This window comes from Pelodiscus sinensis, chromosome 1, assembly GCF_052426305.1.
Source record: "Pelodiscus sinensis isolate ZL-2025 chromosome 1, ASM5242630v1, whole genome shotgun sequence".
NCBI lineage: Eukaryota > Metazoa > Chordata > Testudines > Trionychidae > Pelodiscus > Pelodiscus sinensis.
The window spans coordinates 26,191,525-26,218,665 of record NC_143052.1 but is presented as its reverse complement, the minus strand read 5'-3'; the positions used below and the strand labels follow the sequence as shown (position 1 = coordinate 26,218,665).

General features: G+C 41.4%; 1 protein-coding gene across 5 annotated transcripts in view; it reads left to right on the top strand.

Moving 5' to 3' along the window:
• The window catches only part of ORC5 (origin recognition complex subunit 5), a 162,812-nt gene that overhangs the window by 56,836 nt on the left and 78,835 nt on the right, over positions 1-27,141 (top strand). For 4 of the 5 annotated variants that reach the window (XM_006137544.5, XM_075926920.2, XM_075926892.2 and 1 more), the window contains 3 exons: positions 706-818; positions 6,652-6,699; positions 16,751-16,861. In XM_006137544.5, the coding sequence (XP_006137606.3) occupies positions 706-818; positions 6,652-6,699; positions 16,751-16,861 (272 nt within the window). Of the gene's footprint in view, positions 1-705; positions 819-6,651; positions 6,700-16,750; positions 16,862-21,023; positions 23,365-27,141 lie in introns of those variants that run through there. The other variant, XM_025178711.3, reaches the window with a different exon arrangement.

The window sequence follows — 27,141 nt, the reverse complement described above, 5'->3', positions numbered from 1 at the left end:
TACACAATTATATTGTGAACTGTGCATTTTACACTGACTTTTAAACATGTTCCAATGTTTTGATCCTTATTTGTTAAGAGTATTATGGGTGAAGCCTGCATTGTTTGTTTGAGCACTGACAGGTGTATGCTTGATGCTGTACAAAGCACAAAAGACAAGTGAGTTGCAGAGGGTGAGGAGCAATCTAGATGAAAAGACAAAATAGACCCTTTAAAAGGAAACTGACCTCCACAGCCAATGAAGATAAGGTAGCTTGAGCTTGCTGGTCATACACATTTCAAGTAAATAATAATAAAATACAGTGACTAGGGGGAAGTGGGAATGAGAAAAGTGTAGAAATGGAAGTGTAAAAGGAAGGCAGAAAGATGCATCGTAGAATATTCTTTGTATGTAAAGTAGATGAAGGTAAAAACTTTCAACTTGCAAAATGCATATATTGCAGAGTAGATGAACAAATAGGGCTGAAAGTGCTTTGGAAACCTTTACCTTCAGTAATAAAATTTAAAAAATCAAAATGTCCAGATACTGAGCTGCAGCTGAGAAACACCAGCCATGGCTTGGGTATTGATGTGTGGAGTGGGCAGAGAAGACAAATGCTGCAGCATGTTTGCCCTTGAGAACCAGAACAAGACTGGCTGGTCTAATTTTAAGCTTTGTATGTTAAAATGCTCCTTCAGTGACTCATAAACTGTGCTTGTTTTATAGGACTTTCTGCACATGCTCATGTAGAACTTCCTTATTACTCCAAATTCCTTCTGATAGCTGCTTACCTTGCCTCCTACAATCCTGCCAGGACAGATAAGAGGTTCTTTCTTAAGGTAACTGTGTATTTTTTCTTACTATTGTATGATGGAGTCATGCATACTCAGCTCAGAACTCCCTTTTTGATCATTCATTTTCAGCTCTCTTTTCTATCTTTTTTTTTTATTTGAACAGCACTATGAATTGTCATGTCATTACTGATGTTTAATCCACGGTGCAAGTAAAATCAATTTCTTAGCAGTATGGGGGGGCACACCATCTAAGGCAGCCACGTGACCCTCCATTTGACTCTTCAGCACCCTAACCTGAGCTCCAACACTCTCCCCACGGTCCACCCCATGTTACTAGGTGGTGGGGTGTCCTCTGCCCTTTTGCTGGGTTGGACATTTCTCCCAGAAACTGTAGCAGGAAAAAAGTGAAGAAAGGAGGAGGCGCTACTATATACCAATAATGCAAAACAATGCATACAATAGTGATCACAATTAGTTCTTTCTTATTAGCCGGTATCTCCTGACTGGGGTGTGCACACCTTTTTAGTAATATTGTCAATAATTACAGCATACTGATCCCCTTTAGCATTCTCCACCAAAAATGTTATGCTTAAACAAAGCACACAAGATCTTTTATGGGGGAAAAGGCAGTACACTGCATTTATTGAAAATACAACAGTTGCATATGCTTTTCAAACACACACATGCACACAAAACATCATGCATACACAGTTCTGCCAGATGATGATATAGTTACCAGTCCAGAGTCTGTGTCAATCTAGTGGCCAGCTAGATTGAGCACAGGGGGGAACAGGGCCTTGTTGGTCCGTCGATCGATCCGATACTCCTCTCCAGATAGTGTGGCAGATGAACCCAAAGTTCCATAGCAGAACACCCTGCTTTATATAATCCTTCTTCTCTGTTAAAATTCATGGATCCCGCTCTGTCAGCTTCTGACCGGAATATTATCTTGTTGATGTCAGTCGTTCCCAAACATCTCTCCAAGGCTCATCCTGTCATTTGGGGGTGCCCACTCCACTTCAAGGTTCGTCAGTCTGCCAATCTGATCCATTCTTGACCGTGGGTACGCACTGATAGTTTTTCTGCTCTTTATAGTCTGTCTCTTAAATTTTTTCTTCACCCCACATTCTCCCCCTTCTCTCTTGACCATCTGGCTCTAACGATGACCTTCACACCGTATCTCATTCATACAAACAGTCTCTCACACAGAATTCTTCAAAGGTAAACAGTACTGTTTTATATTAAGTAAAAGCAAAATCAAAACAATTCACATCGAAGGCCCGGGCCTTCGATATTTCTAATCTTATTAACATAGTCACAGTACCCAGAACTCTGTCTCTTTATGCACTACACTTTAAAACAAGGAGATATAGGAGATATATACTTAACTAAAAGGACTTAATTCAATACAATATTAAATGTATGTATATATTGCTATATTGCCAAACCTAAAATGCAGATATAAAAAGAATAAAGTTCTCAGCCCTAACACTACTTCACAGAAGGGCTGGAGGCAGGGCAGGGAATTCTGCTCCTTTCTCCTCTGGGAGAAGCAGCAGTGCAGAGGGAAAAGACCTACTGGCATCTCTCCTGCCCTCAGCCCCACCCTCTTGCCCCCAGTTCTATCTTCTGCTGCTACTGTAATATGCAGATAGTGGAGATGCTGCTTCATGGAAGGGCACAAGCAGGGTTGGAGCTTCTGTTCCTTTTCCTCCTGCAAATCCTAGGAGAGCCCTTCAGGTCAAGGGGGCGGTACAGCTGCTGAAGGAGATGCCAGAATTCTGCTCCTTTCCCTGTGTGCTGCTGCCCTTCCTAGCATGTAAAGGAGCAGAACTCCTAGCCCTGCTCCCTGCCCTTCGACAAAGCTGCATCTCAGTCCTACCTCATACTACAGGCAGCAGCAGCAGCAGAAGGAAGATTGGGAGGAGCAGGCTGAAGTATGTACAGGAGAGCTGCCTTTTCCTACTGCCCCTCCCAATGGAAAAAGGAGCAGAATGCCCAGCCCTCTCCTCTGATGGGGCTGCTGCTATGTCTTCCTGGTTTGCTGTACTAGCCTGTATGTAGCTTGCCAGGACTGTAGCATATCAGCCAACTTGCATTGCTATGTGTAATATGAAAAATGAACTGTTATAAAAAAATGAACCGTTTTGCATGACATTTATAAGGTGATACTATCCCCTTCCCTGAAGTATTGATGATCTTTCAAATTATTGAGCTGGTATATACTAGGGATGTTAAATATCGGTTAATTGAATAGTCGAGTAACCTCATGAATTCTTATCCGTTAATCAACTATTCTTTAGTGGGCGGGGGCAGCAGCCGCTGTAACAGAGTGTCAGGCAGAAGCCAGTTTGAAAAACAGGTCCCCTTCTGGATCAGCTGCCTGTTGTCTAGTGCTGCTGCCTCTGATAAAGAGGCAGCAGAACAGGGTGGCAGCAGCCCCCTTCTAAGGTGGGTCTGAGCTCCTGGACCTGGCATGAGTCTGAGTTGAGCTAGGCTGCCTGCCTGCCTGGCTCCTAATACAGTTTAAATGCAGAGCCACAGCAGGAGTAGGTTCTGGACCTGGTGTGAGCCAGAACTGAGACGGGCTGCTGTCCAGCCTGCCAAAAAAATTACTGGCAAGGGTGGGGGGAGGGAAATGTGTGTAATCCGTATCATTAACCTATAAGCTTTTGCTTGGTTAATCGCCTATACTGTTATATCCCGGGGCTTCCTGGAATCAGCCGCTGATCTGTTTCAGCAGCGGCTGACTTGGGGATCCCTGGGGCGGAGCAGCTGGGGTACTGCCGGGTTGGTCCCGCAGCGCCGAGGGGCGGCGCTACGAGACCAACCCCGCAGCACCCCAACTGCTCTGCCCCAGGGGTCCAGATTCAGCCTGCTGGTGAAACTGACGCTGCTGGTCAGTTTCAGCAGTGGTTGAATCCCGATGCCTGGGGCAAAGCAGCTGGGGTGCTGCCAGGTTGGTCTCGTAGCGCTGCCCCTAGGGGCTGCGGGACCAACCCGGCAGCACCCCAGCTGCTCTTGGGGACCCCAGGGGCAGAGCAGCTGGGGTCCTGCCGGGTTGGTCCCGCAGCGCCGTCCTTTGGCGCTGCGGGACCAACCTGGCAGCACCCCAGCTGCTCTGCTCCCAGCTTCCCCGATTCAGCTGCTGGTCAGTTTCAGCAGCAGCTGAATGGGGGAAACCTGTCTGGCTGCCCCAGCACTTCCGGGTTCCTGATGGTGCCGGACCATCAGGAGTCCCGGAGCATTGGATGCCCGACTAATGGAGTTTTACTGTACTTTAAGAAGTGTGAAAGCGACAAGGAGTCCTGTGGCACCTTATAGACTAACAGATTTATTGGAGCATAGGCTTTCGTGGGCAAAGATCTACTTAGTCAGATGCATCTGGCGAAGTGAGTCTCTGCCCAAGAAAGCTTATGCTCCAATAAATCTGTTAGACTATAAGGTGCCACAGGACTCCTCATCACTTCTGCAGATTCAGACTAACGTGGCTACTCCTCTGATACTTTAAGGTGTGTGTGTGTGTGTGTGTGTGTGTGTGTGTGTGTGTGTGTGTGTGTTTTATACTTAATGCTAAAAATAATGCATATTTATGTACTGTAATCGTCCTTGACATAACTTAAAAATACAGTACAAATGATATTTTTATATGTATCTATTGAAGTACAGCAGTATAATTCATGCAACTCACCACCCACAATCTAGGTAATTTTAAAAACGCCAATCATTTTTACCTTAATACTCCATCATTATTCCCTTACCCCTCCAACAATTTCTTTCCCTGCCTGTTTTCAAAAACACATGGTAAAAATAACGAGTTTGTTCTGGTGATATACAACCTGCCCCATAGTAACTCATTGAGTTAAACATTTTATTCAGTCTAGTCACTTAAGGTATGTGTACGCTGCAGGGCTTACCTCAAAATAAACTATGCAGATTGAGCTCCGTCAATTGCATATCTTATTTTGAATTGGGGAGTGTCTACACAGCACTTATTTAGAAATAGAGCACTCTTCCTCCAACTTCCCTTATTCCTTGTATAACGAGAGTTACAGGAGTCGGAGTAAGAAGTCCTCCAGCTTGACAGTATTTTGACACTATTTCGAAATAACTGCCTGCTGTGTAGACGTGGACTAAGTATTACAGAATAGTGCTAGTTATTTTGAAATAATGTTGCAGTGTAGACGTACTCAGAGAAAACTTAAAAATTTTCTAAAGGACACTAAATCAGTAGGGTAATGAATCAGAAGGCACTATTGAAATTACAGATCTCTTAATGTGGCTAAGCACTTCAGTTTAGAAATGCCAAACAAGTATTTCATGCTCACTGTAGAACCAAAATAAGATTCCTCCATCAAAGACCTTTTCCCCCTAATTCATTGTATATACACTTATAAATTGCAATTTATAAAACTGGAAATACATGTTGTGTTGAGTTTTGAGAAGAAGTATATGATCATGTAACTTAAGGCCATCATACCTTGAACTCAGCTGCTTTTGATACTGTTTGAACATACTCTCTTTAAATGTTTTCCACTGCTGATTTTACATCTCCAACTGATTTCTCCTCCTGCCTCTCTAATAACTTTTGTTCAGTGGGTTCTCCTCTTCTAGTTAGGCGTGGAGGTCTCCTTTCTTGACCCTATCCTTTCTCCCTCAACACAACCCTTCCAGGTGAATCTTATCTGCTCTCAGGATGTCAGCTACTTGCTTTAATCCAATTACATTTTTACCTTTTTACCCCTGGCCTGACCTTCACATCCTTTATTTTGTCCTCTTTTAGACACTTTTTGCTTTATTTTATGGATATTCTATTGTCATTCTAAATATAAACCAAAGGAAACAGAGTTCTTTGTATATACTTAAAAATTATGTAGGTGCAAACTAGATGCATTAAAAAATGAAGTGACAGCTGCTAGCCCATATCTAGAAAGACAAAGGAACTAATAGTGAAACAAACTTGCTCTTTCTCCAACTTATTTTGAGGTGGTGTGGAAGGAGCCTCCTAGAAATGAGACTCTGCCTCTTCTGATTGGTATCAAGTTTATTATTTTCTCATGGCTACATAGATTTTTAAATTTGTATATTTCCCCCAATAAACCACTCCACAAATATAGGAACATTCCAGGGTAAAAGTTTGAATCAGTGTTCATACAGTTTAGGTAAAATGGAGTCTAGAGTATATTAAGTGTTAGTTACTGAATAACTAGCATCACTGTTAAGGACAAAGATAACAGAGTAGTAAGCAAAATTACAAGATAAGTACGAAAAACTATAACTGTTTAATGAACAGTTCTATGTTCACTATAGAAAGGATGTGGACGCATTCGAGAGGGCCCAGTGCAGGGTGATCAAAATGATTAGGGAGCTGGAGCACATGACCTATGAGGAGAGTCTGAGGGATTTGGGTTTGTTTAGTCTGCAGAAGAGAAGGTGAGATTTGATAGCAGCCTTCAACTTCCTGAAGGGAGGTTTCAAAGAGGCTGGAGAAAGGCTGTTCACAGTAGTGATGGATAGCAGAACAAGGAGCAATGGTCTCAAGTTACATTGGGAGAGGTCTAGGTTGGATATTAGGAAAAACTATTTCACTAGGAAGGTGGTGAAGCACTGAAATGGGTTACCTTGGGAGGTGGATGAATCTCCATCCCTAGAGGTTTTTAAGTCTCGACTTGACAAGGCCCTGGCTGGGGTGATTTAGTTGGGATTTGTCCTGCCTTGGGCAGGGGGCTGGACCTGATGACCTCCTGAGATCTCTTCCAGCTCTATGATTCTGTGACTGTATTATTCACACTATTCACGCTATATACACCAATAAATAAATAACAATTGAAACTCTTTGCTATGTCATATTGCTCATATTTTGCTTCTCTGTTTACAGCATCATGGGAAAATCAAGAAGACAAACTTTCTGAAAAAGCATGAAAAGGTATTTATCTTTCAGTCCTTGCTCACAACTAAATGCTTCTTTCTTATGTAGAAGTGGCTGTATATTTTTCTCATCACCTGACTGTATGATTTAAAAAATACAGAAAATCAGTGCATACCATAATCTTACTGTATTGGTTTATTTGATTATTACTTATCAAACAAGGCATTGTCATTGTTAATAGACATATTTTTATTTTAAGAAGACACAAATTATATTTAATTATAATCATGTTGTGCAGATCACTTCTGGTTTTATTATAAAACATCAATTTGTATATTTCTGAAGATTGTTTGTTTAAACCAATACCACTATCCTTTCCAATATGATGTGGTGCAGTGGTTTTGCTTATCAAAAAACACTGATGTGGCTTATTATCTTAGAAAGGTAGAGACCTTGTGCTTAGTCATCCTTTATGTCTGAAACTTAAGTTTAAACTTTATGGGCAAAATCCTGTTCACATAGAATGTGAGAGGAATAAATAAGCCAAAATCTTCAAATCTGGTGTCTCAAGTTTGGCTCCCACATCCATATTTAGGTTAGCTAAATAGGCCCTATTGCATTCGCTAAATATGGAACTTGATATTAAGAAGCTACTACCCATAGATCCTACAAAGGTCATTTAGATGTTTGATAGCTTTTAAAATTCAAACCACTTTTAGGAGCCTAATTTTAGTCATTCAGGATTAATGTTTGATTGCTTATTTGTTGTGCATAAGGACAATGTATGTTCTTTAAGGAAATTCATAATAATTTCATTAGGACAAAAGATTTAAAGAATAGTGACAAAAACCTTTACCCAAATAGTGTTATAACTCAATGGATTTCAGTGGAGCTGCACCAGTGTACACTAGAAGAGAATTTGATCCTCTGACTGCATAGCATATGTGTGAATTGGCACACACAAATAAATTCTTGATCCACATAATTTTACCTGTGTCTGGAATGGTGTGAAATGCTATGAAACTTATTTATATTAGCACCTATGTCTAATGCTTAACTCTTAGAAAGCACGTATCCTTTAACTATAGAACTCTTGTGTGTCTTGCCTCTGGTGTGTGAACTCTAGCTGATTTTCCAAGATTCTAGTTATTTTCAGGCATGTTCTCTGTCCTGAAAAACATCCATGTCTCAAGTTGTGATCACAGGTCTTATAGGAAGGAAAGGGGAACAAGAATGAATAAATATGAATAAATACTGCATCACAGCCCAAATCTTCTTTCTTTCCCTCCAGCTGCAAGAGGTGCCTCACTTCTTTTCTTATAAGCAATAATATCATACTTAAGGTGGAAGATGGGAAAAGGCAGGAACAGAAAACAACTGGATAACCAGAGATGTGATGATGGAAATAGAGTCCTACAGTATATGGTCTCTGTCCAAAAAAAAAATAAAAAGAGTCTGATTGACCAAGGATTAGAATTAGTGATTACTGTGACCAAGGGTTATCACCATTAATCTCAAGTTCATCTGAAGAAGTGGGTTTTCCCACAAAAGCTCATGATATTATATATTAAAGATCTAAGCGACTAGTCAACTAGTGATGCGAATAGCCATTCTCTCCCCTCCCCCTTGCTGCATCTATCAGAGAGAGGCAGCAAGGTGGGGAGAGCAGGAGCTGGTGCTGGGAGGAACTGGCTTAAAAGTTCTGCTGGTTCTGCTGTGATTTTGCTTTCAACATGTACAAGAGCTCCTCTTGTACATTTTAAAGACTCAAGTGCTTCAGGGAGTGTGGAGCCTGCAGGGGAGTTCACTCTGGCCCCACACTCCCTGCAGGGTTTTCGCTTTTGAACTGTAGTAAGAGCCTGGCAGGAGGCGCCCTTATCAACTAATCGAATAGTTAATGAAAATCCCATTGACTATTCAATTAGTTAATTAATCTAAATTTAACATCCCTACTGTATATATTTTTGTTAGTCTCTAAGGTGCCGCAGGTCTACTCATTTTTAAAGTTACGGACTAACAGAGCTACCCCTCTGAGACCATTAATCTGGTAATTTATTGGAGATGGATTGATGTCTCAGTCCAGACCCTAGTGGACAGGTGTTCTTGCATTTAAAAAAAGTGTTTATCTTTACTTTTCTGTAGTACCCTGAGGTGCTGTGTAAACATAGTAAAATAATTTACAATTGAATGGGAAAAAGCTCCAAAAAGTGGGTGTAACACAGAGTAAGAAGGGGAGGTCAATGGTATGGAGAGAGGTTAAAAAGACTTGGAATTCTCAGCTTAGAAAAGAGGAGATTAAGGGGGGATATGATAGAGCTCTATAAAATCATGACTAGTGTGGAAAAAGTGAATAAGGAAAAGATATGTACTTATTCCCAAAATAAAAGAACGAGGGGTCACCAAATGAAATTAACAGACAGCAGGTTTAAAACAAACAAAAGGAAGTTTTTCTTCACTCAGTGCACAATCAGCCTCTGAAACTTCTTGCCAGAGGATGTGGCGAAGGCTAGGACTTTAACGGGGTTCAAAAAGGAGCTAGATAAATTCATGGAGGTTAGGTCTATCAATGGCTATTAGCCAGGATGGGTAGGAATGGTGTCCCTGGCCTCTGTTTCTCTGGAAGTGGGTGACAGGAGAGGGATCACGTAAGGATTACTTGTGTTCCCTCCCTCTGGGGCATCTGGTATTGGCCACTGTCAGCAGACAGGACACTGGGCTAGATGGACTTTTGGTCTGACACAGCATGGCCGTTCTTATGTTTTTATGTTCTAATGGTAACAGTGACAAGATTGTGCAGTGACATCAATTAGTTAATGCACAAATGACTGATTGAGTCAATTACCTTTTTTCTGTCTTAGTTTTTTATTATTTCTTTTCCTAATGCCATTTAAAAAAAAAGCCTCTGCCTGTTTCTGCTTTCAGTTATTTAAACTTCTTATTTCCAGGGTTTATTAGTCTCCATCTGTTCTGTGGTCACCAATTGGCACATGCTTATTAGCAGTGTTGGCATGCAGATTTAAACTTCTCTCATTTCACCAACATTGCCAGTGCCTGATAATATAAGCACGGCCTTCCAGGCCTCTTCAGGCCCTCTTCTTGGCTTAAAGGATAAACAAAGATACACTCTAGCCCCTTAGAATATAAGTATCCCCCTGAAGCATCTGCCTTTGTTCTTCTTCGAGTGGTTGCTCATGTCCATTCGAATAAGGTATGCGTGCCGCATGCACAGTTTCTCCCGGAGCATTTTCCTGAGCAGTACCCGTAGCGTTGGCAGGTCGCCCCCTGGCATGGCGCCGCTATAGCGGAGCATAAGTAACTCTGCCGGCGCTCCCCCATCTCAGTTCCTCCTTACCGCCTGTGACAGTTGTAGGAGCGTTGCTTTCTCAGTCAGTTCAGTGGTCTACCTGTTTTGTAGTTAGTTTTATTACCTGTAAATAGTCTTAAGTGTTAGGTAGTTAGCGATAGTAGTCGTCCTTTGTTCTTTCCTCCCCTTTGGGGGCGAGGAATGCCAGGTCCACAAGGCTTCAATACTTGTGCTGACTGTGCAAAGTTTATGCCTAAAGGGGACCCCCACGATAGCTGTCTAAAGTGCTTGGGGGAGGCCCACTTGGCAGACGTCTGCAAAATCTGCAGAGCCTTTAAGCGGCACACCAAAAGGGAGTGGGATTCCCGCCTGAAACTTCTCATGGAGGCGGCCCTGCAACTGGTGCTGGCGGGGCAGTCCATGGTGCGCAGTGTACCGGCGTCAACGCGGGACGCTCCGGCGCGCTCCAAGGCTTCGGCACCGAAGGCGCCAAGGCACCGGTCCCACTCCCTAGCTCCAAAAAGGCCGCGGATGTTGCGGGGCAGATCCCCTAGCCGGAAGTCCCACACTGGACTGCACCGACGACGCCAGCACCCTTACCTTGAAATAAGCTATGCAGTTTGCGTAGCACAAATTGCGTAGCTTATTTCAAGGTTATTTCAAAATACCTTCTTTCAAAAATAAAGCGCTGCTCCAACAAGTCCTTTAACCCTTGTGGAAATATATTTCAAAATAATGGCGCGTTTAAAGATGTAGTATTGCTATTTCGGGATAATTCCGGCATCCAGAAATAGCCCTGCAGTCTAGACGTAGCCACTCAGAATTCACAGATCCCAAAGGAATAGCGCACCTCAGAATTACCACTCCACTTATCACAAGACACTTATCAACTATATATTTGACAGAGTTTGTCCGTCTGTCTATGTCCCTCTCTGTTTGCTCAAGAACTCCTCCTCTTCCAGAGAATAGCCACTGGCTGGCCAGCATGGCCTCTGTCTCCTGGGCCAGCCCTGAGGAGAAGCCGGCAGGCGGGCAGTGCAGCCCTCACCACCGTTAGCCACTGGCCACCCCTGCCCTGAGTCCCTCGAAAGCTCCCAACCATCTGCCCAAATCTTGCATGGAGCCCCTTCTCGTCCCTCAACCCTGACTTTCACACACAATTCTTTCCTGCAGGTGAGTACGAGTGAATTTATAAAATCATCTTTTCATGTTGTGAGTGTGTGGTTGGTCTCTCCAGTTGTCTAGCTTAGAAAAGCAAACTTACTGATACCCAGTGCTTTGAATGAATTTCTTCAGAATGTAATGAGATGATGATTGATGCTGGGACTGTTCATTATCCCTGAAGTTGCCCCTATATATAGTTAATTCAGTTACTAATCTTTAACAGACTTGAAAACATAAATTGAAAGTTACCCTTTGAACCAAATTCTGTTCTGTGACATTGATGTATCCCCATGTGCCTGTATTCCTGATGGAGACCATCTCAACAAACAAGGGCTTGTTTCACTAATTTTGGTTTTGTGTAAAACATACCTCAGTCATTCCTGTCCATAATATAGAAACAAGCTTTCACAACTTTTCTACCACTCTCCTACTAATGCTTGCTGCCAAACTCACCACTGGACCCTGACCCTAATTCTTATTCCATTCATTCAGTAATGTAGAATATTATAGATTTTGGGGTATATATCTAATTTTAGAAAATCCTGAATAATTATGGTCTCTTGGAGTTAGTCTCAGATCAGAACTTCATAGCTAATTTCAGCATTGTACTTGGAAAAGCTGCTTTGTTTCCAGATTCCAGTTAATCCTACTCCCCATGAGAACCTGAAAGCATTAGATACAACATAGTGCAAGCAATTACAAGGCTTTTATGACTACAGATGATGATTTTCTTCATTAGAAATAATAAGTAAAAAAGTAATATTATTAACTTTATTCAAATCCTAGAAGACGAGCAGTTGGCTTGTAATAGAGAAATAGGTGACCTGCACTACATTAAAAAAGAAAGGATTCTAATGGCACCCTAAACTAAAGGATTTGAGAGATTATAGATAGCCAGCAACTCCTGCGTTCTAATTTTGGCTCTGATACTGATTTTCTCTTGGACCAAATCATTTACCCCATGTGTCCCACTATTCCTCATCTTTAAAATGTTTTCTTTGGGGCGGGTGGAAGTAGTGGGAGGATTGAGCAAAGTGCTACCTGACTGCTATTATGATATAAATGTCAAATTAATTCATTGCAGCATAGTTTGGGTTTTATAACATTAATTTGTAACTTTTAAATGGTTTAAAATTTAAATTATTTTGGCACAAATACCACTGGATTATATAGAAACTAATGTGGTTGATCTAAGTGAAAGGGTTTATGATTAAGGTACTAACTCTGAGAAAGTGCCACTGTGGCTGGAGCTTCCCAGTCGCTGGGGCCAGAGCTCTGCAGCTGGAAAACTCTAGCCCCAGAGGCAGCTAGGGAACCTGTACTGCTCTGATGTCTCCAGGCGAGGGATTGAGCCCTGCCCTGCTGCTGCCCCAGCCTCCCACCCCCCATCTTCCAGGGCTTTCTAGCTGCTGCTGAGGTTTGCTGGCCCTGGAGCTCTGGCCCCTGCCGTGAGGCTCTGGCCCCAGCAGCAGCTAGAAAGCCCCAGGAGAGGGGTGGGGAGCTGGGGCAGCAGCAGGGCTGGGCTCAATCCCTAGCCTGGAGACAGCAGGGCAGCACAGGCCACTAGGGGAGGGAGCTCCCCTCGGTCAGCAAACCCCCTCGTTTTGAGGTTGCCAGACCAGGGAGGTCCAATCAGTACTTATATATTTAAAGCAACAACATATTTGAGGATAATGTATTTCTAAGAGCTACTTGCCCAACAAATATAGCTTGTGTGTGTTGTAGGTTATGTGATGACAGTAAATCAGATGTGTAGTACTTGTGCTCTGGATGACTTATGGGGTTTTTGTTTTTTTTAAAGAGTTAATCACACTAACCACTTCTGTATTAATCGTGTTAGGAGAGGAAAGGTGGTCTCGTGGCTAAGGCACTGAACTGGTATTCAGAGTCTCCTTTTTATATTACAATGGATGAATATAAGCAAACACAAGTATGCAGGGGCAAGATTAGAAAGGCACAAAACGAGCTCAGTCTAGCTAGCGACATGAAGGGTAACAGGAAGACATTCTACAAGTATATTAGAAGCCAGGGGAAGACCAAGGGTGGGGTATGCCCATTGCACAGTGAAGAAAGAGAAACAATACGAGGACACTTGGAAATGGCAGAGGTTCTTAATGACTCTTGTTTCAGGTTTTTGTCAAGAAGATTGATGGTGACAGGATGCCTAACATAGTGAATGCCAGTGGAAATAGGGTAGGTTTAGAAGTTAAAATATATATATAAAAAAGTTAGATATATTCAAGTCACCAGGACCTGGTGAAATGCATCCTAGAATACTCAAGGAGCTGATAGAGGAGGTATTTGAGTCTTTAGCTATCATCTTTGAAAAGTAATGAAAGTCAGAAGAGATACCAGAAGACTGGAAAAGGGCAAATACAGTACCCCTCTGTAAAAAAAGGAAATAAAAACAACTCAGGAAACTACAGACCAGTCAGTTTAACTTCTGTGCCAGGGAAGATAATGGAGCAAATAATTAAGGAATTCATTTGCAAACCTCTAGAAGAAAATAAGATGATAGGTAACAGCCAGCATGGATTTGTAAAGAACAAATCATGTCACATCAATCTGATAGCTTTCTTCGATAGGACTTCAAGCCTTGTGGATAAGGGAGAAGTGGTGGATGTGATATACCTCGATTTTAGTAAAGCATTTTATATGGTCTCGCATGACCTTCTTAACAATACATTAGTGAAATACAACCTAGATGGGGCTACTGTAAGGTAGGTGCATAACCATTCTCAGAGAGTAGTTATTAACAGTTCAGAATCATGCTGGAAGAGCATAACAAGTGAGATGCCGCAGGAGTCTGTTTTGGGACCGGTTCTGTTCAGTATCTTCATCATTGGTTTAGATGATGGCATAGAGCAGTGTTTCTTAAACTTTTTAAAACTGAGGAACACCAAACAATATTTTTTTTTATGGGCAACACCAAGGATTTTTTTGTTGAGGGGTGGGGTGGGAGGAAAGCCCCTAGGGAAAAGTTGTTGAGGGGGAAAAAGAAAAGGCTTGTCCCTTTTAATGGTGGCCATTTTGAATTCTGTTCTCTCCACGGCACACCTCCAACTGCCCCACGGCACACCAATGTGCCGCGGAACACACTTTAAGAAACACTGGCATAGAGAGTATGATTATTAAGTTTATAGATGAAACCAACGTGGGAGGGGTTGCAAGTGCTTTGGAGAATATAGTGATAATTCAAAATTATTTGGAGAAATTGGAGAAATGGTCTGAGGTAAATAGGGTGAAGTTTAATAAGGACAAATGCAAAGTACTCCACTTAGGAAGGAACTATCGGTTTCACAGATAGAGAATAGGAAGAGACTATCTAGGAGATTTAAGGGTCCTAATGGACCACAAGCTAAATATGAGGCAACAGTGTGGCACTGTTGCAAAGAAAAGCAAGCATGAGTCTAGGAGTGTTGTGAGCAAGACACAAGAAGTGATTCTTCCACTCTACTCTGCACTGACTGGGCCTCAGTTGTAGTATTATGTCCAGTTCTGGGCAGCACATTTCAAGAAATATGTGGAGATAGAGGAGAAGTTCCAGAGAAGGGCAACAAAAATGATTAAAAGCCTAGAAAACATGACCTATGAGGGAAGATTGAAAGAATTGGGCTTGTTTAGTTTAGAAAAGAGAAGACTGAGAAGGGGACATGATAGTTGTTGTCAAGTATTTAAAAGGATGTTACAAGGAGAAGGGAGAAAAATTGTTCTTCTCTGAAGATAGGGCAAGCAGCAACGGGCTTAAATTGCAGCAAGGGTGGTTTAGGTTGGACAGTAGGAAAAACTTCCTAACCATCAGGGTGGTTAAACATTGGAATAAATTGCCTAGGGAGGTTGTGGAATCTCCATCAGTGGAGATATTTAACAGCAGATTGGATAGACATCTATCAGGAATGATCTAGACAGTGCTTGGTCCTGCCATGAGAGCATGGAACTGGACTCGATCTTTCGAGGTCTCTTCCAGTTCTAGAATTCTATTATTCTATTATTCAGTGGCCATCTCCGCCACCATTTCCTGTAATCCTAGTGAAGTTATTTAATCTCTGTGCATCTGCTCTCTGTCTGTAAAATAAAAAGGTCTTTACAGAGGTATTTAAGACAGTTTTTTGTGAGGTACTCAGAGGCATGGTAATCACATGCCTCTGAGTACATGTGAGGCATGGTAATCACAACTCGAATATGAGATAGCGTCTACACTGAATGGACGCTATCTTTCAAAAAAGCAGATTGCTTTTTTTGATGTGCTTTGGCAATGCAGATGCTCTTTCTTAAGTTTTTTTGGAAGATCTCTTCTGGAAAAGCTTCTTCCAAAAGAAGCCTGCAGTCTAGACATAGCCTTTTAAAAAAATCTCTCTAATTCCATGAAGGACTCACTAACATGGAAAATTTAGGAATAAAATATTTTTGTTGAAGACTGCTTTTATTTTCTGTCTGTCTTCCCTCCCCTCCCTTTTTAGTTTGTTTGTAAACATTTTGCAGGAAACCAGTATTTTTTTTTTTATTGTAGATGTCCTAGTCCTCTCTTAATGACTACGTTCTGTGTGACAGTGCTATTATGACTTTTATAAGTAATGAGTAAGCAGCAGGTATAGAATCTCTTGTTAAAACAGTTCTTAAAAACTGATTTACACTGGTTAGCATTCAGTTCTGCTACCCTTGGTGAGGTTGTACCTTGATCACTGAGTAGTCCCATTGTACTTCTGAATCTGAATTAGCTTGGTCTTAAGAGAATTGGGTTGTTTATGACTGACAGGAAACTGAAGACCTATGAGAAATTAGATTGTATTTTCCCTTTTCCAATGTTAGCTATAACTTCAGACTGTCGGACATTTAGGCAACGTCTAGACTGGCATGATTTTCTAACGGAAAAGTTTTTCCGTTAAAAGCATTTGAAGAAAAGAGCGTCTAGATTGGCACGGACGCTTTTCCGCAAAAGCACTTTTGCGGAAAGGCGACCGTGCCAATCTATACGCGGTATTGCGCAAGAAAGCACTGATCGCCATTTTCGCCATCGGGGCTTTTTTGCACGCAACAGTTTTTAGCTGTCTATACTGGCCCTCTTGCGCAAAAACATTTCCGGAAAAGGGCTTTTACCCGAACGGGAACGTCAAAGCATTTGCGCAAGAAGCACTGGTTTCGGACAGTAGAACGTCAGTGCTTTTGCTCAAAATCAAGTGGCCATTGTAGACAGCTGGCAAGTTTTTGCGCAAAAGCACCTGCTTTTGCGGAAAAGCTTGCCAGTCTAGACGCAGCCCTACTGTTGAGGCTTCTAGCACACTAATACTAATAAATAGTAAAACAAGCTATTAACAGCTTGAGGATGACATAAAATGTCATCTGCCAATTTTGGTTCTTAGGGTGGACTACATAATTTAATATTTTTTATTTTTAACGCTACCTAGATTTGTCCTAATTAAGAATACTTTTCTCCATAAAGCATTTGGGAGACCTGCAAGGCTAAATTGCTCTCTGTGTAAATTCAGAGCTGTGTATCTGAATATTTTCCATAGGTGGCTTTGGGTCTTTAAGAAGAGGTACTTATAAAAATAAATTGCTACCTGGAGACTAACATAAGTAATATCCCATGATACTGTGCTTTAGACAAATCCATTTAATTGAATGCCTTCTCTCTTACAGACTAGCAATCACCTCCTTGGGCCAAAGCCATTCCCTCTGGACAGATTGTTAGCAATTTTATACAGTATTGTGGACAACAAAGTTGCTCCAACTGCAAATATATTTTCCCAGGTGAGTACAGATTTACTTGTTTTGTTTTTGTATTTTAGAATTTCTAACTTCTAAAAAGATTTACTGTGTTCTCTCAGAACTAATAATAGATTTGAATGTTTTGACTTTGTAGTATAAATAACCATCTTGTAAACGTGAGGGTTTTTTTTATCATCTGATGAGAAATTAGTTACATGTCAATAGTTCATACCTAACATTCTGGATAATTTTTTTCTTCATCAGTTATGCATTAAAATTATCTCTCTATAATGATCAGAAACATTTTAATGGCTTACTTTGGTGTGGATTCTGTAATGTGCTCTACACAGATGGGTATGCGTGCCAGCATGAAGCCAGTTGAAGTCAGATTAGTCACATGCTTAAATTTAAGCATATACATCAGTGTTTGGAGGATTCTGACCAAAATTAAGGCATCATTTACTGTACTACAGCAATGGGTAATGGTCAACAAAAGGTATAGGGAGAAGGTATGGGTTCCAGCAATAAAAGGTCAGAAGAGATATATGTTGTGTTATGCACATCTAGTTATCTAGACTCATTTGAAATGGGACTTTATTATCCTTTTAGAATATTATCTCTTCAGGTACCTGTTTTTAATTATCTTCTTTCTGTCTCTGTGTATACACACACACAATCCTAAATACTTCATGAAATAACATTTCACTAGATGGCAGCATAACTACAGTATTTGGTGAACAGAAACAAACCTAAAATTTTCATTAACAGTTTGGAGTTATCAAGCAGCAATAGTCATGACATTGTTAACATTGAAGCGTTACTATTATAATGTTCATATTATAAACCTGATTCACGTCACACTTACTCTAACCTTTGAGGATCACTATAAGCCTCCTGTACTTTCCTGCTTTCCTCTTTTTCCCTGTTGCCTCTTATCATTTGTTTTCGAAAACTGGTTTTCCCTGTGCTTTTGCTGTTTCAGATTGAGTCACAGCTGCATCTTCCAGGGAATAAGTTCTAATATGCTTAATTATATTTAGATTTTTACATCCATCTTAACCTACACCCCTACAAACAAAACAAGCAAAGAGAAACTCAGTGTTAGGTAATGAACACTTAAGATATCCCTACTGTTGTATAGCCCTTTTTCAGTATTAGACATAGAATTTGTACATCTTGGCTGCATCTAGACTGGCAAGTTTTTCCGCAAAAGCAGTTGCTTTTGTGGAAAATCTTTCCAGCTGACTACACTGGCCGCTTGAATTTCCGCAAGAACACTGACTTCCTACTGTCTGAAATCAATGCTTCTTGCGGAAATACTATGCTGCTCCCGTTCGGGCAAAAGTCCTTTTGCGCAAAACTTTTGCACAAAAGGGCCAGTGTAGACAGCTCAGATCTGATTTGCGCAAAAAAGCCCCGATCGTGAAAATGGCGATCGGGTTTTTTTTTGCGGAAAAGCGTCTGTGCCAATCTAGACGCTCTTTTCCGCAAATGCTTTTAACGGAAAACTTTTCCGTTAAAAGCATTTCTGGAAAATCATGCCAGTCTAGACGTAGTCAGTATGTTTCTCTCTATAGCTCTCTGTGGTATGTTACAGGATAAACATTTCATAAACAAATATACAATGCTAATTTAAAATCTACACTAGATGGCATTGTTGCCAAATTATCTTTAAAACGTAGAGTTTTCTCTTAAATATATGTAGATTAAACTTTTAAAAACTGTGATGAATATTTATTACAACCTTGTTATTTACAACAATCACGTTGGAGCAGAGGAGTCTAAAGCTAAGGATTGTTGATCAACCTTGACTTGGAATTTTATGGATTTCACTGATTCTGATAACAGCTTTTTTTTTATAAATGGTCTGGTAGCACTTTATAGACTAACAAAACATGTAGATGGTGGTATGAGCTTTCGTGCGCACAGCCCACTTCTTCAGATGACGGGAGTTTTCTCAAGAAGTGGACTGTGCCCACGAAAGCTTATGATACCATCTATGTGTTTTGTTAGTCTATAAAGTGCTACCAGACCATTTGTTTTTTTTTTCGGTACAGACTAAATCGGCTATCCCCTGAAACATCTTTTATTGTATTAGACTTTCAATTAAATAAAAAGAAATTTGAAAACACTAACTGAAATAATATCAAATACATTTTAACAGGATATAACATGTTTAAAAAGCAAATTAGAATGGGTTGAATAAGGTTTTTTTTTTAAGTGTTTATTTTGTCTAATCATTGAATAAGCTGCTGATTTTATATTTGCCTTTCATAATCACTTCATATTACTTTTCTGTACCTGTGGGTGAACATAAAATACAGTTGATCCTGTTGGGTTGGGCATTTGCCAAATTAGCTTTGAAAACAATTATTATTTGAACAATGAGGAATGGGAATAATTTAGGACCTTAGGAACAAGGTCCTAAAAGCAGGGGAGCCACCATAATTTGCTGGTCCGGATTAAATAGAAGCCACAAAGGAATTCATCTTCTGGACATGACTAAGCGCTGTTTTATAGTGCATCTCTGACAGCTATATGGAACAATTGGTATGTAGTTGGTGTATATACCTGGATTCACGTGTATTCATTGATCCACAGCCAAAACCTCAATGATTCTATTACTACAGTTTGGTTGTTAAAGAGAAGCTGGGTAGTTGCTCCATGCCTGTTAAGAGGAAGATTCTGTGAATCTATTTAATTTTGGCTTTGCATGAAGGATGAGGATTTGGCTTTAGTTGTGCAGCATTTTGGAGAGAAAACTATTGATGATTATCATCTTTTTGTTGTTGCCTTCTTAAAGCCTAATTGGTATTATCCAGGCTTTATCTTCTGCACCATAACTTGACATAAGATACGCAATTTGAGCTATGCAAATAGAGTATCTTATTTTGATGCTAATTCAAAATAGCTTATTTCATCATTTGGCGCTGTCCACACAGCGCCACATTTCAAAATAAAGTGCTATTCCAAAAAGTCCCTTCTCATAGAATGAGGTTTACAGGGACGTTGGAATAACGAGCCCGAAATAATGGGCTTGCTGTGAAGATGCTCTGTTAGATACTCTGTTATCCCAAAATAGGCTTGCAGTGTAGATGGTAACCTTACTGTGCATGAATTATGGCAATCAGCAAAATAGAGTATACCATGGCAAAAGAGCAGAGTTTGGGCCTGTGAGTGCTACTTGTATAAATAATACTTGTAAAAAATACTAATTAGAATAAGAAAACTTGTAGAAATGGAGAGGTGTACATCCTTCTATGCATAATATTTTAAAGTGTGTTTATAGTTGAAAAATGATTGGAATAAATAATTTCATTTATTTTCACTTTGTACTGCCTCACAGTATAATAGAACAAACTATGTGAGGTAATTTGAAAGAAGTTTGACCTCTATTTAGATCCGAAACTGAAGATGTCCACTGTCTTCCATTTGGGTTAAATTCAAAATAAAGATTGTGTGTATTTGTATACTATGAATTTTTCAGAGTGGAATAGTATTAAAAAATTAGAGCAGTGCCAAATCCTTGTATCCTCTTGCCATTTCCAGATGTTTTCTGTTTTTGTTTCTGTAGTGTCAATCATTTCGTAAGTCATGAAAATGCTTTGTGAAAAGATTTTTTGTTGTTCATTTGTTAACACCAGCAAAATGAACTGAATGTTTATGGGTTTTCTAAAGGCATTACTCAAAAAGAGTGCAGACGATAAGATACATACATATATGTGTGTAATTTCAAATTAAATTAGCCTTGGAGTTTGAGCATTTTAACTTTGAACGAGGATAGATTTCATATTTATAGTTGTCCCTCTTAAAAGCTGATATGCTAAATGCTAATTTAATGTGACTCCATCAAAAAAATAAACAGCATATTTAAAATGCTTTCAGCATGTTTGAGCCAAAGGGACACTGCTTAAAAATTAAACTGTCACCTTCAGAAGCATCAAAAATGTTAGATTATCCCCTTTTTGTTATATTTTCTATGCTGCCTCAAGTGGATTGGATTTGGGAATAACTCATTGTTATATATTAATTATTTACATATCACTGTAGGTTTATGTGAGAATTTACAGACAGTTTACTTAAAAGACTCATTCCCTGACCCCAGAAGGTTAAAAGGATTATTTAAATAAATCTTGTTATTTTCTGAAGAATAGCTGGTGGTTTTGTTTATTTTCTATCCTTCTTTTTTTCCTTGATGACAAAGGGTGGCACCTGCTAAACAGACTGGAGGGAACATGCTTGTTGTCCACTCCTCTGATGAATAGGTCAACTGGAGTGCTCTTTTTACTATGGCATGCTCTCCCAGGAGACTAAAGGTAGCATCACTATGTAATGTTTGACCTCACTAATGTAGTAAACTAGATTTCCAAACTTCTTCCTACACTCAATTTTGGTGTATTACTCTTGTGCTTGTATGCCAGTAGTGTAATATTGTCTTAAAGGGGCACCATCAACTTTTAAAAATCATTTCTAACATCTCAGTGTATTGATTTTTGTAAATAAAAAAGAATAAATATCTTCTATTTTTAGTTTTTCCTTTTTCATTTGACAATACTTTATGTATAGTCAGCTTCAATCTTTTCTGACTGATCAGGTTGCACTTCCTTTCTCATGTTCTAGCATAACATAACTTTCATGGACTCCTCTGGGGATTGTTCATGTGCATGTTTTACTCCACACCCTCTAAGAATGTAGCAGAAGCAGCAAAAGAGAAGCTGAATATGAAAAGGGAACATACAGTTGTTCTCACAGACAAGGAGGACTGGGCTAAAACATACGTGCTGGTAGTGGTGGTGGCAAGTTTTGCTCAAAAGACTTCACTAGGAAGCAGGAAAACGTTTATTTTTTTAAATGGACGTGAAAGCAAAAATCAAAATATACTCTTCTATTTATAGATTGAGTTCCCATTGGTTTCGGGGTTGTTTCAATTGGTTTAAATAGACAGTGCCAATTTTATTTGTTTTTAAATATGTTCCCTCCTCACTCTTTATTGATTTGGAATGGCTCTTTTTCATGAGGGAACAGTAAGATCTTATTCCACCAGTCCCCTTCCCCTCCAGCAATGTAAGGCAGAGCCAGTAGTAAAACTTCAGCAGAGACAATTGAAATATTTATTGTAAATTTGGGAAATGTGTTGGGAGGTAGGGATTAAATAAATTTTTATCTTGTTACATAATGGCCTTAACTATTTTGCATGTCCAGAACCTGGAGATGACTCTGGCTTTCAGTACCGATTATTTCTTATAGAAATAAGGTTTCTTGTTTTCTTGCTGAATATCAGAAATAGTTTGTAAGCTCATAGAAATTTAAAACCTAACCCATCGAGAATAATGTAGATCATGCCTCCAAATTTGGACGCTATATGACAATATCACTTACATGCAGGAAATATTATATCGTGGTTGCCCTCAGAATTATACACTGTTGTTAGCTGACGTGTCTGAGGGACTGGACATGTTTAAGACATTTTTGTATACAATATACAGAAAAGTGTTCATTCAAATCTGAGGATAAAATATGAAACTTTCAAAAGTGAAGTGTTTATAAAAATTAAGTATGCTCTCCTTCAGCTTTCATTCATAACCCTTTATTTGCTTTGAGGGTTTCTACCCATGTATAGCTGCTGGAATACTGATAAATGCCCTAAATTTAAATACAAAGATGACACTCACTCTTTGTAATCATGGTCAAATAATTGGTCCTCCAAGTAAAAGTTGAAGTGTGCTAAAACAGAATTTATATCTGTGTACAGTAGTTAAGATTAATGTATTTAAACAAAAACATATTTTTCTTGGGTGCAGCACAAAAAAGACAAGACACCAGGAATGTTGTTTAAGCTATAACTTTATTAAGTAATGCATATGTGAAGCATCTTGCAATAACTCATCTAGTGTAAGATAATACACTCTTTGTAACTGATACAACCTAGTAGAGGGCTGCCATTAATCCCACTTCCCCCTTTTCAAACCTATCTCAGCACTGTTGCTGGATGTTGCTGCACTCTCCTGGTCTGAGGATTGAGGAATGGGAAGATTGTCTCCTTGCTGTACCAGATATTAGACGTCCCAATCATATTCCCCACCTTTTAGGAAATCTGCTAATTTGCCTCCAACTCTAGTTTCGAGGAATGAAATTCCACTAGGTATCTGTGACAAAATGAATTTTATAGTACAGATCCCTGAACTGCAATAAGTAAGGGGTGTGTGTGGAGGGGAGCAGGGGGGATAAGGCCCCAAACCCACAACACCCAGGGCAGTCTGGTAGTGAGGGAAAAATTCCTTTGAAGCACAAAAAAAGTGACTGGCATGAAATCTGGAGCAAGGTTCAGAAATACCCAATCCTACTTTAATCCCAATTGAGCACTTTCCTTCAAAGGTCAGAATGGTACCCTGAGCATGGGAAAGGGCTTACATGCCTTCTCCTTGGGTTGCACAGGCCCCAAAAAGTGTGTTGCACTATTCTGTCTACAAGCCAATCATATTATTCCATTCCTACAGCTGTGAGGGCTATGTCTACACTGCCCAGTCTTGCACAAGAACATATGCATATGAATATCACCAAGCCTCATTTACATACTTCATGAGCCGCCGTTTTTGCACAAGGGGCTTTTGCGCAAGAGCCATTCTGCCTGAAAATAAGCTGTGCCCCAGTTGCATATTTTCTTGCGCAAGACTGGACAGTGTAGATGTAGCCGAGGAGAAGGAAGAGGATAGGATTCTTAAAGGAGGTAATGATTCTCTTTCCCCTACTGGCCCACCCAAAACTTCCTCATCCATCCCAGCAGACTTGGAGATGGGGAAGAGAGGTGGTTTTAGGTATGTCATGCCGGAACACCCAGCACTGACAGTGCTTCTGGCACCGGTGGTGCCAGCTACCGTGGTGCCTTCATCCATGCCTCAGTCAGCACTGAGCAGGCATCTTTCTCCTCAGTCTGCACCGGAACCAGCACCACCACAACCATCGGCACCGACTAAAGCCCAGCACAAGTCACGCAGGGTTATTACTCCTTCGCCCATCCCCGAGTCTATCACTTTCTCTCCGGGGCCTTTGTCTCCCTCTCTGGTGCTTCAGAGCCATTAGATTACTATCTCCAACACTGTATTGCCTCTGAACACTGAGAGTCATCACCCCACCAGTATTACTGATACCGTCATATATCGCTGTCCCCAAGGTCACCAAGGTGGAGGTCCAGTTGCCCAGTTCACCTACGCTCTCGGCTTACACCTGCTATCATTATGACCATAGGAGTAAGTTATCCTCCAGATACTCCTCACCGCTCAGGCACTACGACGAACTGCACCAGGGTCGGTCCTATTACAAACATTAGCGCCCGTCACGCTATTCCACTTCCCCATGGTATTCTAGGAACTGGTCACCTTGCTGCCACAGTTCACATACCAGAAGAAGTCAGATCAGATCTCCTTCCCCAAAGGGCATTTGCCAGCCTACCCGCTACGCCCTCTTCCCCCCCCCCCCCCCCCCCAGCAGCCGAGCCTGAACTCCCGCACCTTTCTGAGCCAGAAGAAGGTCAGCTCTCGGACCACAAGCAACCACAGGACCTGTCACCAACAGATCCATCCTTGTCGTCACCCGACAAAGCGGTAATCCCGGGAGATTCATCACTACCCGATGACATCTGCCAGTTCCAGGACCTTTTTAAATGAGTGGCGGACAGCCAGGAGGTCCAGCTCACCGAGGTGCAGCAGAAACAGCATCAACTTTTAAAAAACCTGCGGCCGTCACAAAAGTCCAAAATTGCTTTATCACTTGATGAAGCTATATTAGAAGTGGTGGATGAAATATGACCGACTCCAGCCTCAGTACCAGCAACCAACAAGAAGGCTGATAAGAAATATTTCGTGCCTTCCAAGGGAATGGATTTTCTCTTCACGCACCCACAACCCAACTCACTTGTGGTTGATGTGGCCCAGCAGAGGGCCAAGAACCCACAGTATAAGACTGTGGTGGCAAGGATAGTAAGAAATTAGACCTTTTCGGTAGGAAGGTATATTCCTTAGCTCCCTTAACACTGCGTATGGCTAACTATGCAGCCCTCCTTGCCAACTATGACTTTGATAATTATGCAAAATTGACCACATTGATGGAATATCTTCCCGACAACAAATGTCAAATCCTAAGATTGGTAATGCAGAAGGAGTGCACCACTTCGCTGATGGCTCTCCAGATCACGATTGACATTGCGGACACAGCGACGCAATCCACAGCAACATCAGTGGTAATGCGCAGGGCTTTCTGGCTCCAGTCTGCAGGAGTACCTAAAGAGCTGCAGTCAAAGATGGAGGACCTCCCCAGAAACTTTTTGCGGAGAAAACTGATGAGGTCCTTCATACCAGCAAGGACTCCAGAACTACTTTAAGAACATTGGGTATGTATATGCCCCTGTATAGACACAAGCGGTACACTCCGTATCAGAGACCCTTCCCTTACTCAGCCCCTCAATATCGGACTACCAACCAGCACCATTCCAGACAGTATCCACAAAAACAATGCCCACAGAACAACAAGGCGCCCAATCAGCAGAATAATTGGCAGCAAGTTTGACGTGCTGGTCGAGAGTCTGCAAACCGTACCGCTATCTGGTCATCAGTGTGAAGAGACTCAGTTATTCCATCACCATCTAAAGCCATTCCAGAGACGGTGATCCACCATCATCTATCGATGGGTTCTCCAGTTAATAACATGAGGTTACTCTATTCTCTTCAATTTCTCCCCCTTGCCTGCTCACCTTCCCAGTCCCTCTTCAGGGACCTCTCTCACGAGCTTCTACTAAGGTAAGAGGCCCCACGTCTCCTTTCCATCAGTGCAGTGGGAAAAGTACCCGAGGAATACAGGTGGAAGGTATTTTATTCCCACTATTTTCTCACCCAGAAAAAGTTGGGTGGATGGAGACTGATCCTAGATCTTCGTTGACTCAACTGACACCTTCACAAACAGATTCAAGATGGTGACCTAAGCGTCAGTTACCCCAGCTCCTGACAGCGGGGACTGGTTTGCGTCCCTCAACCTACAGGACGCCTGCCTCCATGTGACTATTCATGTAGTCCACAGGCGCTTCCTGACATTTGTAGTTGGAACAAAACACTTTCAATATCGAGTTTTCTCTTTCGGCTTGTCTTCGGCACCCAGAGTGTTTTCCAAGACACTGGCAGTTGTAGCAGCCCATCTCCACCGAGCCGAGATTATAATCTTCCCTTACCTAGACAACTGTCTGATACAGAGCCTGTCCTTCGATGATGCACTGTGGTCCACCAACACAACAAGGGCAGTCTTTGAAGCCCTTGGCCTCATAATCCATTTCCCAAATCCTATATGACGCCACAACAATCTCTCGAATTCATCGGTGCACACCTGGATTCAACTGCTGCCCGGGCTTACCTGCCTTTGGACAGGTATTGGGCTATCCAGGATTTGGTACAGGTCCTATCTGTGAGCCCCACTACTCCTGTACTTACCTGTTTTCAGCTCATGGGGCACATGGCAGCTACCATATATGTCGTCACGCATGCCAGGCTCCACCTGCAGTATCTTCAACACTGTATAACTTCGGTTTACATTCCGGGCAAACACAATATTCACAGGACAGTTGCTGTGCCACCAAGGGTAATGAAGTCCTTGACGTGGTGGACTGTCCCTGCCAATATATTAACAGGCAAACCTTTCCATCGACAGCAACCCACAATGCAAATGACAACTAATGCATCCTTGGTAGTTTGGGGAACACATTTCAACAGTCATCGTGTTCAGGCATGCTGGTCCATAGGGGAAACCTTCCAACATATCAATCTCCTAGAGCTCAGAGCAGTCTTCAGTGCATGCCAACATTTTCTTACCCTTATCTGAGGCCGCACCATCAGTGTGCTTACCGACAACATGACCACGTTTTTCTACATAAACCATCAGGGAGGGGCTTGATCGTGTTCCCTCTGTACAGAGGCAATACACCTATGGAACTGGTGTATCCATCACGACATAATGATTTCAGCATCGTACCTACTGGGCAAAGACAACATTACTGCCGATGCTCTCAGCAGGTACTTTGCTACAAGCCACAAGTGGGAGCTACGTCCTTGAGTGGTGCAAGACGTCTTCCATCTCTGGGGATTCCCAGCTATAGACCTGTTTGCCACACATTGGAACACGTAGTGCTGATATTACTGCTCCAGAGCGGGCATTGGACCATAGAATCATAGAATCATAGAATAATAGGACTGGAAGGGACCTCGAGAGGTCATCGAGTCCAGCCCCCCGCCTCCCAAGGTCCCTGGGAGACTCATTCCTTCTCAACTGGAGTGCTCATCTGC